Genomic DNA, 19,588 nt, shown 5'->3' with positions numbered 1-19,588 from the left:
CCCATCCCCTCCCATACGACACCATAGGACCCCACAGAACCCCATACCCACCATAGGACAACATAGCACAGCACAGAGTCACATTCTTCCCTCCCACCACCCCATAGGCCACCATAGGACCCTATAGGACCCCATAGGATCACATACCTTCCCCATGCTTTCCCCTAGAGGACTCCGTATGTTCCCATCCCTCCCCCATACTACTCAAAGGACCCCACAGACTCCACGAAGGTACCATTCCCCCATAGAACCCCACATGGCCTGAAGGATATTTCTCCCCAGGGAGGTGGTTGAGTCACCATCCCCGCATGTGTTTCAAAACCGTCTGCATGCGCTGCTCAGGGACGTGCTTGAGCGGAGGGCTGTTAGAGTTGGGCTGCTATGGGTAGGCCATGTTTGGACGCGATGATTTTTAACCCCGCCCCCTAGAACTCTCAAGGACCCCACTGGATCACATTCCTACAAAACCAGGACCTCATAAGACACAATAAAATCCCATGCCCGTCCCCCCAGGAGGAATCTATAGGACCCCATAGGACCTCATGACATCCCATTCCCCCCATGGGGCCCAACACAACCCCAGCAAATCCCTTCTCCCCCCTCTCCCCATAAAACCCTCTAGAAACCTAGAGCACCCCATAGGATCCCATACCCCCCGTAGGACCCCATAGGACCCCACAGGTCCCCCCTTCCCCTTCAAAGCCTGTGACAAAAGCAAATCCCTGGGATCCCCCAAACAAAGCACTCCCTGCCCGCTACGGTTGCGGGAGCGACGCAGTCACAGCAATGACGCAGAGGATCAATGTCAGGTAATTTAGTGACTGTTCTAACAAAGAATCCATGAAAAAACTTCCAGGCAAAACAAAGAAACCTTCTGCCAACTGGTCTTCAACAAGACGGGTAGAGTCCTTTGGAACAGTCGTTGCTTCTGTGTCAACTACTTGAACATCAATTCAGGCAACGGCTACTAAAGGAAAAGGAGTAACATAACATGGAGAGCACAGAAAGGAAGAGAGAGGAAACAGAGAGGAGCCAGCACTCCCACCCGGGGCGGGCAGCAGGCTGCTGGTGCCAGCGTCATCATGGGCTGCGGCCAGCACTGCCCACGCTGTCACCGTGGCGACGTTTGTGACACGGCCACCCGGGAGGGGTACGAAGGCGGTGCACGCTGGTGGGTCCTGCATCCTGAAGGAGCATCTGGCAGAGAGCAGACGCGTCTGAAGGGATGAGCTCCGGCATGGCTGGCGCCAACAAGGAGCAACCCGCCGGCACGAGGCGGAACAGGATGAGCTTCTGCAAGGATGGCCCCGCAGCGCGGTGTGCCTCCAGACACACATGCACCGACACCCAAGGTACACGGGTCCAGAGCCACCACAGCACGCTGCTGCAGCCAAGCTCGGCACGCAGACGACACTTCCCATCTGCCACCTCACTCCCGCCTGGCAGCGGTAGCGGTGCCGGGAAGCGGCAGATGCAGAGTGTGACCTGCTTTTCTTTGCCCTCCAGAGCGAGTTGCCGTCTGGGATGCGGTGGCCGACTACGTACAAGAGCACCTCCTGGTGCAGAAGGTGGGTTGGCTGGCGGCTTCCTCTTCTCCCTGCCCGGCTCAGATGAGACTTGCTCTCGGTCTTCCCCTCCACAGAAAGCAGGAAACTCACCCCACATGTCTCTACTGGGCATGCCGTGGGCTTCCTGCACATCCTGCGGGATCACCTGTGCTGGGCGGTGTCCTATCTCAGGGCTGAGGCCAATCGTGGCAAGCCTCTGGATCCCACCAGGCTGCTTCTGCCCTGACTGCTGTGCTGCATGTGGGAGGGCCAGGGGAAGGAGAGGACTGTGCAGCCCCTTCCCAAAGCCATTCCCGATGCCCTGGCTTGTGCCTCTGAACAGCGCGAGAGGGCTCCTGAGCTGCGCCCCTGCGTTGGACCACCACATGGGCTCTTCCTCCAGCCGGCCCATAACCCTTGCGCCCTTCCTTCCTCTTTCACTTGCAGGGGGTCTGGATTGCCACCTTCGGCACCTTTGACACCATCAACAAAGACATCAGGAGTGAGGACGGGACCGTGACTCTGCAGTGGCCGGTGTTTCACCTGTCTGCAAACCTGATAGCCACGCACCACCTCAAGCCCCGCAGGGAGTCCCTGCCAGGTAGGGTCGGTGGGGTATTAAACTCTTGCTGGCTTCACGGACAGGGCAAACAGGGCCACCGCCTCCGTTCTCAAAGGCAAACCTCCCCCTGGCAGGAGTCCATGCAAACATGGGGCCGTTCTGGCTGATGGCCACAAGAAGCAGTTCTAGGGAAGCACTGCGGAAAACCAACCGTATCATCAACTGCGTCCCTCGCATTTTTCAGCCCATAGGAAGGTGGAGCCGCTGAAATACAGCAAGGTGGCCGCAACTGCCTCTGTGACCTGGCAGAGAGCAAAGATGTGCATCCAAAGCACCGTGTCCCTGATCTCAGGCTGCCTGAAGAATGGCGAGAACGTTGCCGTTGTCCTCAAGGACATTGGAGTGCTCCACATTGATGGCCTGACCTTTCAAATGAAATTCTACCGTGACTTCCTCGAGAAGCTGTCAGGCAAAGAGAAATTCAGAAGAGCTCTTCTCAAGGTGAGCTGTAGGTTTCTGCGTGGCCCGGGCAGTCCCGTGACCCTTGCTGTGCCCGCGCACGGCCCACAAGGACCTGGCCAGCTGCTCGGGCCGTGCAAGTGCTGCGGGGCCGTCAGCTCTCCCTGCCTTGGGCTCCTCGTGTCCCCAGGGCCTCAGCCGTCACAAGGATGTTTCACATCCTCCCTGTTCCTCCCCTGCAGGCCCCCTGGCTGCTGGACATGGTGGCGTCCCGAGCGGCACCGGTGGCCTCCCTGGCGCTCTCTGGCTGCCTTGTCGTCTTTCCCGAGTGAGTATGTTGGTGGCTGCAGCTGCTGCTTGCTGCAGCTGCCCAGCTCTCATTCCGTAGTGTTTGTTCCTTGTGTCCATGGCTGTCCCAGTCCTGCCCACGAGCATACGGCATAGAATCATCAAATCATTTGAGCTGGTAGGAATCCTGAAAGGGCACCTACTCCCACACTGTGCACTCCCTGCAGGGAGCAGGGATTTTCCGCCAGATGAGGCTGCTCTGAGCCTGGTCCAGCCCGACCTTGGATGCCTGTCGAGGCAGCCACCACCTCTCTGGGCAAGACGTTGCAGTGCCTCACCACTTTTCTGTCCAAAACATCTTCCTTATATCCATTGGAAATCTTCCATCTTTCCGGTTGAAACAATTTCCCCTGGTCCTATCCCAACTGACCCTGCTACAGCCTTTAGAAACCAGCTGCCTTAATGCAGAATGAAAATGTGCCTGTCCGCAGGCAATCAGAGAGAGCAACAGCCATTAGTGGAGTGCTGCGTCCCAACGCTCACTGTCTTCTCCTCGTGTACAGGTTTCAAATGGAGTTTGTGCCCAAACCACCGCCCGGCATATACCGCAAGTCCTCAGGAAGCGTCCCTGCTGAGGGGAAACCAAAGAAAGAAGAGGCTTTGCCACCTCTCGTCCAAGAGGGCAAGAAAGGTAAAGCAGCTTCCAGCTCCTTTCCGTGCCACGGGCCACACACTTAAGATGGGAAATCCCTTGCTGACCATCGGCCAAGGGCTCTGACTTAGAATCATAGAATCGCTAAGGTTGGAAAAGACCCACAGGATCATCCCGTCCAACCATTCGCCCTTCACCAATGGTTCTCGCTAAACCATGTCCCTCAACACAACATCCAAACGCTCTTAGAACACCACCAGGCTCGGTGACTCCACCACCTCTCTGGGCAGCCCATTCCTGTGCCTGACCACCATTTCAGGGAAGCAGTATTTCCTAATGTCCAGCCTGAATCTTCCCTGGTGCAGCTTGAAGCCATTCCCTCTAGTCCTAGCACTAGGCATATGAGAGAAGAGGCTGAGCCCCAGCTCACTACAACCTCCTTTCAGCTACTTATAGAGAGCAATAACGTCTCCCCTGAGCCTCCTCTTCTCTAGGCTGCACAATCCCAGCTCCTTCAGCCGCTCCTCGTAAGGCCTGTGCTCCAGATCCCTCACCAGCTTTGTTGCCCTCCTCTGGACACGCTCCAGGGCCTCGATGTCTTTCTTACAGTGAGGGGCCCAAAACTGGACGCAGTACTCCAGGTGCGGCCTCACCAGTGCTGAGTACAGGGGGAGAATTCCATCCCTGTTCCTGCTGGCCACACTAGTTCTGATACAAGCCAGGATGCCATTGGCCTTCATGGCCACCTGGGCACACTGCTGGCTCACGTTCAGTCTAGCGTCAATCAACACCCCCAGCTCCATTTCCTCTACACAGTCTTCCAGCCACTCTGCCCCAAGCCTGTAGCATTGCCTGGACTTGTGTCAAAGCTTCACGCCAGCTCAGCACGGCCTCTTCCCACAAGCAATTGCTGGCCTCTCCAAAACTAAGGCGCTGGCTGTGACGTGCCCCCATCCCTGGCTATGGCAGGAGGACGTCGGCATCTTAGGCCCTGCCCTCCCCCACTGGAAGGACACGGTCCCCAAAAGTCACCCTGTCAGCTCATCATCACCACCCGGCCCCGCTTTCCCAAAGCCAACGTCACTAGTGCAGCCCCAAAAAAGAGCCCCAAGATGGCAGAGAGGAGGAGTGGGGCCAGAGATGGTTTCAGGGAGGGTCCGAGGGAAGCGCAGAGGTCAGCAGTGGGTAGAGCAGAGCGGCCCTCTCGGATGTTCGGGGAACAGGCCTGAGCGCCCCTTGTGAGTGAGTGAGCCCAAGGGTTTACGGGGAGTCTCCTCTGCCTTCCCCATTGCAGTGAGATTTGCTGGCACGCCAACCTTCATCAAACGCTTGAGCTCGGCAAGCGTAGATGCAGGAGAATTCAGAAAGATAAGGAGCTTGCTGCGGAAGGACAGCTCTACATTCAGGTGAGGCTGGAGGCTCTGGCTTGGCATGTGCATGGGGGTGATTTACTGACCCAACGAGAGCCCATCCCCTGACCCCACAGGTGCCCTGTTTGTGGCTGCCCAACAGTGCTGGGCTGGGGATGCCAGGAGCCCCCCAGCTCACAGGGCTGGCCCCTCTCTGGATCCCACGGGGGAGAGCCACGGGGCTGCCGGTGAGCTGTCTGTGGGGAAGGCTGCGTTGCAGCCAAGGGTCCTGGCTCCGGCTTGCAGGATGCGGCCCCAAAGCCATCACCCACTCAGGCGGACCCCTCCCGCTCTGTCCTTCCAGTCTGCTGCCAGCGATCTGCGCAGTGCCTGAAGCCCAAAAGCAGCCGCTGACCTGCCAGCTGCAGGGCCAGGCAGGAACCAAAGGCCAAGAAGACCGGGGCCGAGCGCTGGGAACAAAACGCGTGAGCTTCCGTGAGGAAGACCTGGAAGCGGAAACGTTCCAAGGCCAAGAATCCAGGCTACCACTGCTGCACTGCGACTCAGTGCAACTTCTCAGGCAGAGGGCTAAGAAGAGCAGGCCAGTGCACAAAGAACCTGAGGAGGTGGCTGCAGCAGCATCTCAGAGTGAGGCCAGCCAGCCTGCAGAGTCCTCCGCCGACAGAGCGGGAGTGCTGCCACCGATAAACCAAGTAACACAGTCTCCGCAGCGTCAGCCTCCAAACACCAAAGCCCCACCCCGCAGGAAGGCCACCCGCTACCCACGCTGATGCGGGCATGGGGCGCCCAGGACTGACAGAGCTCCACTCGAGGCTGCAAAACTGATGCGTCAATCCCATCTGCATCATACCTAACAGTAGACCAGGCTGCCCAGGGCCCCAAACAACCTGCCCTTGAACACTGCTAGGGACGCGGCGCCCACAGGCTCTCAGGGCATCCGCTTCCAGCATCTCACCACTGGCTCTGGAAAGAACTTCTCCCTGACATCCAATCTGAAGGATTTCTCTACTCAAAACTACTTCCCCTTCTTCTGCCATCACCTACCACTGTAAAGGTTCGACTGCCCTCCTGTTTGGAGGCTCCCTTTGTATACTGGAAGGCTGCAATGAAGTCACCACACCGCCTCCTCTTCTCCAGGCCCATCAACGAGATCTAGAGTGAAATGTAGAGGGGAAAAAGCTGTCAATAAAGCCTTACCATGGGCCTATTCTGTAGAAATCTCCAGAATGCCTGTGACAGTGTCATTGCGTCTTTTCACACCAGCTCTTGTGCCGGTGGTGGGAGAAAGAATTGTGGGAGGGCATCAGAACATCTCACAGTGCTTTACTTGAAGCCAAAGGAAATCCAGCATCACAGTTGTCTTGTCTGTCAGAGCTTTTCTGCTGCAGGGGATGACCAAAAATGAAGCCAGCTTCCAATTGTTGCGGCAGCTCGGAGCTCTCAGAGGATACCAGTGGTCTCTGGAGCCCCTTTCCAACTGGAAGATTGCGGCCTATAAAGAATCACAGAATCATAGAATGGCGTGGGTTGAAAAGGACCACAATGACCATCTACTTTCCACCCCCCTGCTATGTGCAGGGTCGACAACCACTAGACCAAAGTGCCCTGTGCCACATGCAGCCTGGCCTTGAATGCCTCCAGGGCTGGGGCATCCACAACCTCCAGGGGCAACCTGTTCCAGTGCCTCACCACCCTCTGGGGGAAAAACTTCCTCCAAATATCTCACCTAGACCTCCCCTGTCTCAGTTTAAGACCATTCCCGCATGTCCTATCACTACCCCCCCTCGTTACACTTGTACCCCCACCTCTTTATACGCTCCCTTCAACTATTGAAAGGCCACAGTGAGGCCTCCTTAGATCCTTCTTTTCTCCAAGCTAAGCAATCCCAGTTCCCTCACCCTTACTTCGTAGGAGAGGTGCTCCAGCCCTCTGATCTTCTTTAGTGGCTGTATGGGATCTGTTGAGTCCCATCCTGAAGCGCTGGTTGATTACCTGGGGAAAAGACCCAGTCAGCCGTGGGAGGACAGGTGAAGGCAATTCAGCTGTGTGACCACAACGGGTGGAGCCTGGCTGCGCTTCTCTCAGGCCCCAGTTAAGGACTGAATGCCGCTGGGAAAGGATCTCTTTCTGGAGGTCCCTCTCTGGTGGAACTTCTTTCTTCATACCTGGAGTCTTCTGGTATGTTTGAGTCATCTTTTTCCCTTCCCTTATAGCTCCTCTCTATCCTGCTGATCTTTCCGTTGTTACACCCCTGGTAAGGCACTTTTTTCCATCATATTTATCTGCCCAATTGCTACATTTGGCAAGCCAGGCAGGTACTTATTTATGACGGATTCTCTTAGAAACATGAACTCAGAAGACAAAGGAAGTCCAAGACAGAGCAGCAGGTTGGTCCCCTGCGCAGACCTCACTACATGTAACTGCACACCCGTACACAGCTGCCGAGCTCATGGATTTGTTACAACGATTTAAGCCAAGACCACGAGAGACCGTACCAGCTTGGCTGTTGAGGTTCTGGGACAGGGGGAGCGGAAGTGTCGTAATGAATGGGCCTAAAATTTCTCACATCCGGCTCTCAGACAAACGCTCTATGCCGCTGTGATACATAATGATGAAAACCATTCTCTAATTCAATGGCTGATGGCAGCAGGTAGACTCACATGGCCAACAAATGTGATGTTCCCATAAATACGGCTCTATGGACCTCAGCATGAGCCTATTCACCTGCCGGGACCACTCCGGATTACTAACGTGAGGCAGTATAGACTCCCAGGGGGGCAAGATGAAATCTCAAGAACGGTGCAGGAAGTAGAAAAAGTGGGCATTATAAGACCTGCACATAGCCCACAGATATCCCCCGTGCGGCCAGTGAGAAAGTCAGATGGAACATGGAGAAGGACGGTGGATTACAGAGAATTAATTAAATGAGGACACGCTGCCTCTTCACGTGCCCGTACCCAATATTTCCTCCCTAATGGACACATTGAGTAGGGAGATGAAAACCTATCACTGTGTCCTAGACTTGGAAAATGCGTTCTTCAGTATTCCAATTGCTGAGGAATCGCAAGACCACTTTGCATTCATGTGGGGAGGCAGGCAGTGGACCTTTCAGGTCCTGCCACAGGGGTACGTGCATTCGCCAACATATTGTCATCATCTAGGAGCGCGTGACCTGGCTAGCTGGGAAAAACCGAATCGTGTTTGCTTCTCTCATTCTGCAGATGATCTCCTGTTGATATCTGTCTCACTGGAGGCAGTAGGGTAAGCGGCAGATTCACTATCTATCTCTCTGCAAGAAAGAGGATGGGCTATAAATCCTCAGAAGGTGCAAGGTCCGGGCCTGTCCCTAAAATTCCTGGGGGGGGGGGGTTTGGTCAGGAAAGATGGAAGACCACCCAGTGCTCTCATAGGTAAGGTTCAGGCATTCCCAGAGCCTACAGCACCCAAGCAGCTGCAGCAGTTCTTAGGTATACTGGGATATTGGCATTCCTTCATTTAGCACAGCTGCTGAGGCCATTACACAGACTCATGAAGAAGGGGCAACAATGGGACTGGAAGAGAAGGGAGCACGAGGCTTTCCAACAGGCAAAACTGGCAGTGAAACAAACCCAGGCATGGGGTATATTTGATCCTACCCTCCCTGCTGAGTTGGACGCTCATGTCACTCAGGATGGCTTTGGCTGGGGCCTGTGGCAATGCCAGAGTTGTGTTCGGACCCCCATTGGATTCTGGTCTCAGGTCTGGCACGGAGCAGAAGAAAGATGTAGTATGATTGAAAAACAGTTATTGGCTGCCTACACTTCACGACAGGTGGTCGAGACAATAACTCAAACAGCTGAAATCATAGTTAAGGCCACTTTGCCAATTAAGGGGTGCGTAAAAAGATCTGAGCCCTTAAGATGGGGGTGGCCCAAGCACAAACGGTGGCACGATGGCTCACCTGTCTGAGCCAGAGGAGCAGTCTGTCTTCATCACCGCTGAAAGAAGAACTCCCGAAGATCCTAGGCCCAGTGACGTATCACAGCGATGCACCAAAACAAACACTGGTCGCTCCACCACAGAAGAGTCCCATCCAGGAGGGGAAATATCTCATTCCTGAAGATGCCAGCTATACACATGGGTCCAGCAAGGGCAACCCGAGCAAGTGGACAGCGATAGCATACCGTCAATCCACTGAAACAACCTGGTGTGAAGAGGGCGATGGGCAGAGTAGCCAATGGGCAGAACTGCGAGCCGTGTGGATGGTTATAACCAAGGAACCCGGTGATGGGGTCCTGAACATCTGCACAGATAGTTGGGCTTTGTACCGGGGGCTCACTCTTTGGATTGCACAGTGGGCCACCCAGGAATGGACTATCCACGCCCGACCAATCTGGGGCACAGATGACGTGTGGAAATCAGACCCTATAGCCGATAAGGATATAGAGCAGGCATGTGTTTATTGGTGACGCGCGTACACCCTGGTGCAAGGGGGATCACTCCACCTAACTTGCACACCGTCCGAAGAAATTGCGCTATAGATATTGGTCAAACTAATACATAATCAATAGTTGACAGGAATTTGGATACATATTCACTACAGTCCCTCCCCCATCTTGCGCGTGCGTGGTAGGTCGTGATGATGAAGGCTCGCAGTCTTCCTCGCTGCAAACTTCTGACCCTGAAGGGGAGGCATTCCCAGAACCGGTTCCAGCTTGCACTTCAGACATCAGAACATAAGATGGACCTGCACCAAACACCCGCAGGCATCCAGTAACACCACCGAGCACTGGCCCATGAGAGGACCTGAACTTCAACCGCAAACCAATCATCAATACTCTTAGATTGTGTCAACCTGCAGAGCCACAGGCAACGGTATAAGCGTCGTGGTGTGCTGGATCTCTGTATTAGGGAAGGCTTACCCTCCAGCTAACTCCATCATTGGTTCACGCTGTAAAGAGATGGAGAATGGGATTTCCTGACTTCCTGGTAAAGCCTGCAGCTGATGCGGCAGCTCAGACCTGGGGCAGTCCCCAGGTCGCAGCTCCTGAAGCTTCCATTGCCATTTTGCTCAGTGATACACGCTCTACAGACAGCGCCTGCCAAACCCATTCTCAGGTCACTCAATGGGGGAGAACCGTTGTTCTCTCCCACCTGCAAAGAACTGTCTGAGCCTTGTACGTTGCTGCCTTGTTAAGTGTCGTCTACTCCAGTTTTCCTTGGGCAAACTGCACCAAAACAATTAGTCCGGGAGAATTATCCACAGCTGCTTGGAACGATGCAAAACAATCACTCCCTCTCTTTCAACATGGAATAATCCAAGCCCGGAGCAGACAAACTCAATCAATTACATATTTCCATCCTCTTTTGCTGGTACCCATGTCTCAGGACAGTAGCACTGCTGAGTTAGGCTCTGCCTTGCTCTCTTGAATTCCCTGTTCCCCTATGGCCCTAGCTCAAAAGCCTAGCAGCCTCTGTTTCTCACCGGCTGCACTCACAGCCTCTCCTTTCCCCTCCCCCCTCCTCCAAGCACATTCAGATCTTTCCCACTTTGCTCCAAGGGCCAGCTTCCATCTGGCGTCTCTAGCAAGGGGCGTTCCTTTCTCCCGAGGCCATGAGAATGGTCCTTCAGATGGAGAAAGTGCCGAGGATGGAAAAAGGGGTTGGGAAAATGGCCCTGAGGGAGTCCTGCTCCCAGGTGCATGGTGGGCTGATTACACAGCCACACTGTGAAGCCCTCCATACTCATTCCCATGAAAGAGCACTGGGGATACACAAATCACCACCATACCACTCTGTCAGGCATTTGTTTTATTTTTCTCTAGAGCTTTCCATATGCGTAGAAAACAAGAAGGATTTCTGTACAGATAGAAAGCCGAGGCTTATGGGAATCCGTGACCCCGGTGGTTGCTTCAGGTCAGGGCACCGAGAGGAAGGCAGCAACTCCTATTCCTCTCTTCATCCCTTGCCTACTCCCATACCAGCAGAAGAGTTTTGCTCCTAAGCATCTCCAGAGGAAAGAGATCGCGGATGGGCCCCCACTGTCCCTCTTCCGTGCATTTCCCGGCGGAGGACTCCTCAGGCTAGCTGGCCTCACCCTGAGATGATGATACTGCCATCTCCTCAGGTTCTTTCTGCCTGCTCTTCTCAGTCCTCTGCCTGACAAGTTTGACAGAGTCGCAAGCCACAAGTGGCAGCCTGGATGGGCGGCCTTGGGACTCCATGGACAGGCTGGAATGAGCCCTTGAGGAAGATCTTGAATCTTTGATGAAAGCTGTTGTCTCCCTCAAGGTAACCTGAGGGAGCGAGGCCTTGGCTTTCAGAACTTCAGCAGTGCACCCACACGATGGGCTTCTACCGCTTCTCGTTCTTCCTCATGGAAGCAAATGTGTTTGGTTTCCAGCGCTCGGCCCAGGTCATCTTGGCCTTTGCTTCCTTCCTGGCCCTGCAGCTGGCAGGTCAGCAGCTGCTTTTGGCCTTCAGGCACTGCGCAGATCGCTGGCAGCAGACTGGAAGGACAGAGCAGGAGGGGTTCGCCTGAGTGGGTGATGGCTTTGGGGCCGCATCCTGCAAGCCGGAGCCAGGACCCTTGGCTGCAACGCAGCCTTCCCCACAGACAGCTCACCGGCAGCCCCGTGGCTCTCCCCCGTGGGATCCAGAGAGGGGCCAGCCCTGTGAGCTGGGGGGCTCCTGGAGTCCCCGGCCCAGCACTGTTGGGCAGCCACAAACAGGGACTCTCTGGGGTCAGGGGATGGGCTCTCGTTGGGTCAGTAAATCACCCCCATGCACATGCCAAGCCAGAGCCTCTAGCTTCACCTGGACGTAGAGCTATCCTTCGCAATAGGTTCCTTATCCTTCTGAATTCTCCTGCATCTATCCTTGCTCAAGAATTTGATGAAGGTTGGTGTGCCGGCAAATCTCACTGGAATGGGGAAGGCAGAGGAGACTCTCCGTATACCCTTGGGCTTACTCACAAGGGGCGCTCAGGCCTGTTCCCAGAACATGCGCGAGGGCTGCTCTGCTCCCCACACTGCTGACATCTGCACCGCCCAGGACCCTCCCTGAAACCATCTCTGGCCCCACTCCTCCTCTCTGCCATCTTGGGACTCTCTTTTGGGACTGCAATAGTGACGTTGGCTTTGGGAAAGTGGAGCCGGGTGGGGATGTTGAGCTGACAGGGTGAATTTTGGGGACCATGTCCTTATACTGGGGGAGGGCAGAGCCTAAGACCCTGACGTGCTCCTGCCATAGCCAGGGATGGGGGCACGTCACAGCCAGCGCCTTAGTTTTGGAGAGGCCAGCAATTGCTTGTGGGAAGAGGCCGTGCTGAGCTGGCGTGAAGCTCTGACACAAGTCAGAGCCCTTGGCCGATGGTCAGCAAGGGATTTCCAATCTCAAGTTGGTGGCCCGTGCCATGGAAAGGAACTGAAAGCTGGTGGTAGCTGTCCCTGCTCCCTGCAGGGGAGTGGGAGTAGGTGCCCTTTCAGGATTCCTTCCAGCTCAAACGATTTGATGATTCTATGCCATATCCTCGTGGGCAGGACTGGGACAGCCATGGACACAAGGAACAAACACTACGGAATGAGAGCTGGGCAGCTGCAGCAAGCAGCAGCTGCAGCCACCAACATACTCACTCGGGAAAGACGACAAGGCAGCCAGAGAGCGCCAGGGAGGCCACCGGTGCCGCTCGGGACGCCACCATGTCCAGCAGCCAGGGGGCCTGCAGGGGAGGAACAGGGAGGATGTGAAACATCCTTGTGACGGCTGAGGCCCTGGGGACATGAGGAGCCCAAGGCAGGGAGAGCTGACGGCCCCGCAGCACTTGCACGGCCCGAGCAGCTGGCCAGGTCCTTGTGGGCCGTGCGCGGGCACAGCAAGGGTCACGGGACTGCCCGGGCCACGCAGAAACCTACAGCTCACCTTGAGAAGAGCTCTTCTGAATTTCTCTTTGCCTGACAGCTTCTCGAGGAAGTCACGGTAGAATTTCATTTGAAAGGTCAATGTGGAGCACCCCGATGCCCTTTAGGACAATGGCAACGTTCTTGCCATTCTTCAGGCAGCCGGAGAGCAGGGACACGGTGCTTTGGATGCACATCTGTGCTCTCTGCCAGGTCACAGAGGCAGTTGCGGCCACCTTGCTGTATTTCAGCGGCTCCACCTTCCTATGGGCTGAAAAATGCGAGGAAAGCAGTTCATTATACAACTGGTTTTCCACAGTGCTTCCCTAGAATTGCTTCTTGTGGCCATCAGCCAGAACGGCCCATGTTTGCATGGACTCCTGCCAGGGGGAGGTTTACTTTTGAGAACGGAGGCGGTGGCCCTGTTTGCCCTGCCCGTGAAGCCAGCAAAGTTTAATTTCCCCTTCCTACCGGGTAGGGACTCCCTGCGGGTTCTTGAGGTCGTACGTGGCTATCAGGTTTGCAGAGAGGTGAAACACCGGCCACTGCAGAGTCACGGTCCCATCCTCAGTCCTGATGTCTTTGGAGATGGTGTCAAAGGAGCTGAAGGTGGCAATCCAGACTATTTAGAAAGTAGAGGCTTCCCTTACACCTACTTCTCGGATATCATTTTGACAGTCCACATCCCTGCATGTAGAGGTATATTGCATTCATTTGGCCAGACCATACGGCCTGCCGACATCAACCAATCTATTATAGAGTGGTTTTCATTGGTATTATTGGACACCAGCGTATAGCCTCTGCCTCAGGGCAGGATGGGCACTCATGGTGGCCAACTTGGATATCTTTGGGCCATTCACCATAACACTTTCTGCCCCAGAGTCCCACAGTCTCAATAACCAAGCTGGCACACTTTCTCTCGGCTTTTGCCTGAATCGTTGGACTAAATCCATCAATTCTGTTGCCATGTATGGCTGGGCTGTTATGTGCAAACCAGTCTGGGCAGGGGGCCACTGATCAGGAGGCTCCCCTACCGGTCTATCCTGTACTTTCTTTGTTTCCTGAGTTATAACAGGACGGACCTCTGGCGGATCTGTCGCAATCGGAGCTTCAAGACACCTTCATGGCACCCTGCAAATGCAGCTGCGTGTGTCTCACTTTGAAAAACTTACCTTCAGGAAGGAGCAGAGAGATTTTCCACACTCGGCCACGAATCCTCTTCTGCCACCCAGCACATCCACTTCCGAGCAGGACACCATCACTCCCATCAGCGAGTTGCCCTCTGTTCCCACGCCCTAAAAAGAAAACAGCCACGCACAGCTGACTACAAAGCCTTTGGAGCAATCACTGACAGACACAGAGCGTGCACACATCCACCGCCAGGGACGTGCTGGGAGCTGATGTCTCTGGGCCCAGCGCACGGCAGCATTTGCTTCAGTGCTTTCATCCTCCTGGCACCAAACCTCTGCTGCCAAAGCAGCCTTTACTCAAGGAAACTGTGCCATAAAGCACAACGCTTTCTCACCTGAGTGTCCCCATACAACAGTGAAAAACACAAACCGTGTCTTCCTCCACCATTGTACCATCAAGTACCACCATCGCTACACACACTCCTCTCCCCACACAGACACACACTGCCATTGCCAACCTGACCAAAGCACGAGGGGCCGGGCCCAGAGGGGCCTCCTTAGGGCCAGCAGGCCCCGAGCCAGGCCTGCTGAGCTCCTTCCCACCCTCCCAAGCAGAAAAAAACAAACCAACCGCACCGCTGCCAGCACAGCCGCGCAGCAGGGAATGCACGCAGCTTCACGCCGCTCCCCTTCCCCCCGTCCTAACAGAAACCAAACGAGGAGAGATTGACATATTCTAGGATTCTGTCCCCACTAGAACCAAACAGCCCCAGTCTCCTATATCCCCCTGGATGAGCAACAGAGATACACAGCGCTGCGCTTACGCCGGTGCCCACAGATCGCACAGCTAGAAAGATGATCACGTTGGAAAGGGAGAGCTGGAAATACATGAAGAAAAAACTCCCAGAGGAGCCATCTCCAGAAAGAGATCCTTCCCCAGGGGCAGTCAGCCCTTCAGCAGGCTCTAGGAGAGCTGCAGCCTGGCTCCAGCCCTTCCACTCACACAGCTGGATTGCCTTCACCTGGGCTCCCACGGCTCACTCAGGCCTGGCCTCAGGTGGGCAATCAGAGCTTCAGGACATGATTCAACAGCACTTCCCAAACACCCCCCCACAGCCCCCTCTTGTCCCATATCCCCCTTACATCCCTTCCTGAGTCCCCCACAGCCCCCTAGAGCCCCACATCCCGCCCTATAGCCTTACCTCACCACATCCCTCCCAATAGCCGCATATTCCCCTATATCCGCCCTGTAGCCCCCCGCAGCCCCCTCAACTCCCACATCCCCACCATATCTCCCCCATTGTCCCCTCTAGCCACAGACCCACCTCAGCCCCGGGGGAGGGGCACCGGGAGCCGCGCTCGAGGGCTCGGGGGGGCACGGCCCGGATGCGGGCAGCAGCGCTGCGCCGGTGGGGGCCCCGAGTCCTTCAGCCGTCCCAAATGCCCGCCTCCCACGGCCGAGGGGAGGGCCGCGCACGGTTCCGCTCCCTGGCCCCGTCCCGGAGCCGTTCTCCCGCACACCTCCGGCGCCGCTGTCCTCAGCACCGCTCCCGTCGTGCCGCACTTCCGGCTCGGGGCTGCCCGGACAGCTCCGGCGCACAGCGGCTGCAGCGGCGGGGCCGTGCGGGGCCGCCCGGGTAGGGAGCGGCGCCGGCTGAGGGGAGAGCCGGGCGGGCCCGAGCCAGCGGCCAACGGCCGCTCCCGCGCGCTGCGCCTCAGCCAATCGGAGCCGGCGGCGCTGCCGCTGAGCAATGAGAGGCCGGGCCGGGCCGGGCCGGAACAGCTGCTGAGCAATGAGAGGCCGGGGGCGGGGCCGAGCGGCGGCGAGGGAGGAGGGGCCTCGGGGGACAGCCTATGGCTGTAGGGGATGGGCGATGGGATTGGCTTTAGGGATGTGCGATTGGGAAGAGGGATGAGGGAGTGGGATTGACAGTGGGAGCTGGGGTTGGGATGAGGGACGGGGAATGGGATTTGGAGTAGGGATATGGGGATCTGGGGATGGGGGATATACCACGTGGGATTGGGACATTGGCTAGGGGTGTGGGGTGTGGGGATATGGGTATGGGATGGATACAGGAAATGGGAAAGATATGGGATGGACTCTGGGTATGGGACGGACTTGGAATGGATATGGCATCATAGAATCATAGAATCATAGAATTGCTCAGGTTGGAAAAGACCTGCAAGATCATCGAGTCCAACCGCAACCTCACCATCCTACCCCAACTGCAACAGCCCTCCGCTCAGTCGTGTCCCTGAGCACCACATCCAGATGGCTGTTAAACACATCCAGGGGAAGGGACTCAACTACCTCCCTGGGCAGCCCATTCCAGGGCTTAAACAGCCTTTCCGTAAAGACCCTCCATAAAGTCCTGATATCCAACCTCAACTTACTCTGGTGCAACTTGAGGCCATTTCCCCTCGTCCTGTCACCCATCAGCTGTGAGAAGACACCAAGCCCGACCTGCTGGCACTTCTGCTGACTCCCCGCCGTGCTTCAGCAAGGATCGAGAAATCTCACATCTTGTGATCACTTTGCCCCAGACGGCATCCAACCTTTACGTCCCCCACAAGACCTTCTCTGTTAACAAACAGCAGCTCCAGGATTTTGCTTCCCCTCGTTGGCTCCTTCACCAGCCGTGTCAGGAAGTGATCTCCCACACACTCCGGGAACCTGCGGGACTGTTCCCTGTCAGCTCTATCATAAATCCAGCAGATGTCTGGGAGGTAGAAGTCCCCCACAGGTCCCCCCAAAGGGGGAGAGACCTTGAGACCTCACCCAACTCTCTAGGCAGTGTCTTGTCCACCTCTTCATCCCGCTTGGCTGGCCTGTAGCAGACTCCCATGATCATGTCAGGCTTACTGGCCTTTGATTTTACTCTGACCCATAAGCTCTTGTCTCGCTGCAACGCACAGGAGGGAGAGGAGGTTCTGTGATATATGCATAACCGGCGTAACATTAAGAAACAGCAGTTGAAATGGTGGTCCGACCAGTTTATTACAAATCTCAATAAAGGGAGATGGGGAAGGGGAGGACGGACACTAGTACGGATCGGGGTAATGGGGAGGGGAAGGAAAGCGATGGAAACGATGGGAAATAGAAGCAAGGAGTCTTGATAGGTACAAACTAGGGTGATGGGGAAGGGAAGAAGGGCAGCAGAAAAGATAGGAAATGGGAGCAAGGAGTCTCTCTAGGAAGCAAGACGGAGATGGACACCACCATGGGTCCGGCGTGGTTCCTGATTCAGTTGTTGATCCTCAGGAGAGGTGGGCCGTTGGGCGTTGTTCCGTAGATGAGGACGGTGACCGCAGCATTGACGACGACAACGGGACAGACTTATTTCTAAGTCCCAAGTGGTTGAGTCAGCTCTGTCTGGAGTGACAGCTTGTGGCTTTTGGGTCCCAGCAGGAACGCCTTTGGTGCCCATCTCCCCGGCCTTGCCAGCAGATAAGAGGCAGTATGGAGACACCAACTTGTAGCTCGTCTTCACAGGATACAATGGTATCATCCTGCAATTTCCCAGAGCAAACAGGACTTCTTTGGTCACAGGACATGTCTTGCGCCAGCAAACAGTCCACACAGCGGACCTGAGCACTCCCTTCACTCTTGGGCCCAAGGCAAACAGCTCCAAAGAAATGCTTTCCAATGGAAAAGTGTCCGCACAGTGACGCTGATTGCCACACGGCAACACCCACCTCTCATCTCCTAGAGTCTTATCACAAGACATACCTCAGGAAGCAAGCTTTGAGCCAGAAAACAAAGCAGCATACAACACCTTTTATACACAATTGCTACAAAGGATTTGTTGAGCTTGGTTGCAAAGGTTGCCCTGATCTGCTGGACTTGTCCATCATCAGTTGAAGTGGATAGAAAATACACGGAGGATACATCACCTTGTATCCGTTGAATAAAGCATGGAATCAGACAGGGAATCAAACAGAAGAGTTGCAACAGCACACTCTAGATCAAATGGGATACCTTTGACCCATGGGCCACCTGGGAGCCAGGCAAAGAGGTGCGAGTCTAGGCCTTTCCAGGTTTGGACAGGAACATGGGCTATTTTCCGGACCCCAGAGATCCTTATAAGATCCCATTCTACCATAGACTACCCCATATCACCCCATCCCCAGAAACCCTAGAGGACCCCATAGGATTCCCATCCCTCTTCCATACTACTCAAAGGACCCCATAGACTCCACGAAGGTACCATTCCCCCATAGAACCCCACATGGCCTGAAGGATATTTCTCCCCAGGGAGGTGGTTGAGTCACCATCCCCGCATGTGTTTCAAAACCGTCTGCATGCGCTGCTCAGGGACGTGCTTGAGCGGAGGGCTGTTAGAGTTGGGCTGCTATGGGTAGGCCATGTTTGGACGCGATGATTTTTAACCCCGCCCCCTAGAACTCTCAAGGACCCCACTGGATCACATTCCTACAAAACCAGGACCTCATAAGACACCATAAAATCCCATGCCCGTGCCCCCAGCAGGAACCTAGAGGACCCCATAGGACCTCATGACATCCCATCCCCCCCATGGGGCCCAACACAACCCCAGCAAATCCCTTCTCCCCCCTCTCCCCATAAAACCCTCTAGAAACCTAGAGCACCCCATAGGATCCCATACCCCCCGTAGGACCCCATAGGACCCCACAGGTCCCCCCTTCCCCTTCAAAGCCTGTGACAAAAGCAAATCCCTGGGATCCCCCAAACAAAGCACTCCCTGCCCGCTACGGTTGCGGGAGCGACGCAGTCACAACAACGACACAGAGGATCAATGTCAGGTAATTTAGTGACTGTTCTAACAAAGAATCCATGAAAAAACTTCCAGGCAAAACAAAGAAACCTTCTGCCAACTGGTCTTCAACAAGACGGGTAGAGTCCTTTGGAACAGTCGTTGCTTCTGTGTCAACTACTTGAACATCAATTCAGGCAACGGCTACTAAAGGAAAACGAGTAACATAACATGGAGAGCACAGAAAGGAAGAGAGAGGAAACAGAGAGGAGCCAGCACTCCCACCCGGGGCGGGCAGCAGGCTGCTGGTGCCAGCGTCATCATGGGCTGCGGCCAGCACTGCCCACGCTGTCACCGCGTTGCCGTGGCGACGTTTGTGACACGGCCACCCGGGAGGGGTACGAAGGCGGTGCACGCTGGTGGGTCCTGCATCCTGAAGGAGCATCTGGCAGAGAGCAGACGCGTCTGAAGGGATGAGCTCCGGCATGGCTGGCGCCAACAAGGAGCAACCCGCCGGCACGAGGCGGAACAGGATGAGCTTCTGCAAGGATGGCCCCGCAGCGCGGTGTGCCTCCAGACCCACATGCACCGACACCCAAGGTACACGGGTCCAGAGCCACCACAGCACGCTGCTGCAGCCAAGCTCGGCACGCAGACGACACTTCCCATCTGCCACCTCACTCCCGCCTGGCAGCGGTAGCGGTGCCGGGAAGCGGCAGATGCAGAGTGTGACCTGCTTTTCTTTGCCCTCCAGAGCGAGTTGCCGTCTGGGATGCGGTGGCCGACTACGTACAAGAGCACCTCCTGGTGCAGAAGGTGGGTTGGCTGCCGGGTTCCTCCTCTCCCTGCACTGCTCAGACGAGACTTCCTCTCGGTCTTCCCCTCCACAGAAAGCAGGAAAATCACCCCACATGTCTCTTCTGGGCATGCCGTGGGCTTCCTGCACATCCTGCGGGATCACCTGTGCTGG

At 55.7% G+C, this 19,588-nt stretch overlaps 2 protein-coding genes across 13 annotated transcripts in view; both read right to left on the bottom strand.

Moving 5' to 3' along the window:
* The window catches only part of LOC121106500, a 90,282-nt gene that overhangs the window by 45,771 nt on the left and 24,923 nt on the right, over positions 1 to 19,588 (bottom strand). For 5 of the 12 annotated variants that reach the window (XM_040657147.2, XM_040657146.1, XM_040657144.1 and 2 more), the window contains exon 8: positions 13,928 to 14,050. In XM_040657147.2, coding sequence (XP_040513081.1) covers positions 13,928 to 14,050 — 123 coding nt within the window. The other 7 variants (XM_040657141.1, XM_040657140.2, XR_005843518.2 and 4 more) reach the window with 7 other exon arrangements.
* LOC107049410 lies at positions 10,663 to 13,000 on the bottom strand. Its single transcript, XM_040657154.2, has 3 exons — positions 12,778 to 13,000; positions 12,492 to 12,577; positions 10,663 to 11,366 (listed from the first exon to the last, which is right to left on the bottom strand). Exons 1-3 carry the CDS (start codon positions 12,844 to 12,846, stop codon positions 11,177 to 11,179), a joined length of 345 nt encoding a protein of 114 aa, XP_040513088.1. The 5' UTR covers positions 12,847 to 13,000; the 3' UTR covers positions 10,663 to 11,176.

This window comes from Gallus gallus, unplaced genomic scaffold (genome assembly GCF_016699485.2).
Source record: "Gallus gallus isolate bGalGal1 unplaced genomic scaffold, bGalGal1.mat.broiler.GRCg7b scaffold_46, whole genome shotgun sequence".
In the NCBI taxonomy this organism is placed as follows: domain Eukaryota; kingdom Metazoa; phylum Chordata; class Aves; order Galliformes; family Phasianidae; genus Gallus; species Gallus gallus.
The sequence above is the reverse complement of the archived record's forward strand: the minus strand, read 5'-3'. Positions and strand labels throughout refer to the sequence as shown.

Bases quoted from the DNA above. Each gene is read 5' to 3' on its own strand.
- LOC107049410 (XM_040657154.2), bottom strand. From the start codon at position 12,846: ATGAAATTCTACCGTGACTTCCTCGAGAAGCTGTCAGGCAAAGAGAAA. The intron at 12,578-12,777 runs GTGAGCTGTAGG...CCTCCCCTGCAG, and splicing joins TCAGAAGAGCTCTTCTCAAG to GCCCCCTGGCTGCTGGACAT. The intron at 11,367-12,491 runs GTGAGTATGTTG...CTGTCCTTCCAG, and splicing joins TGCCTTGTCGTCTTTCCCGA to TCTGCTGCCAGCGATCTGCG.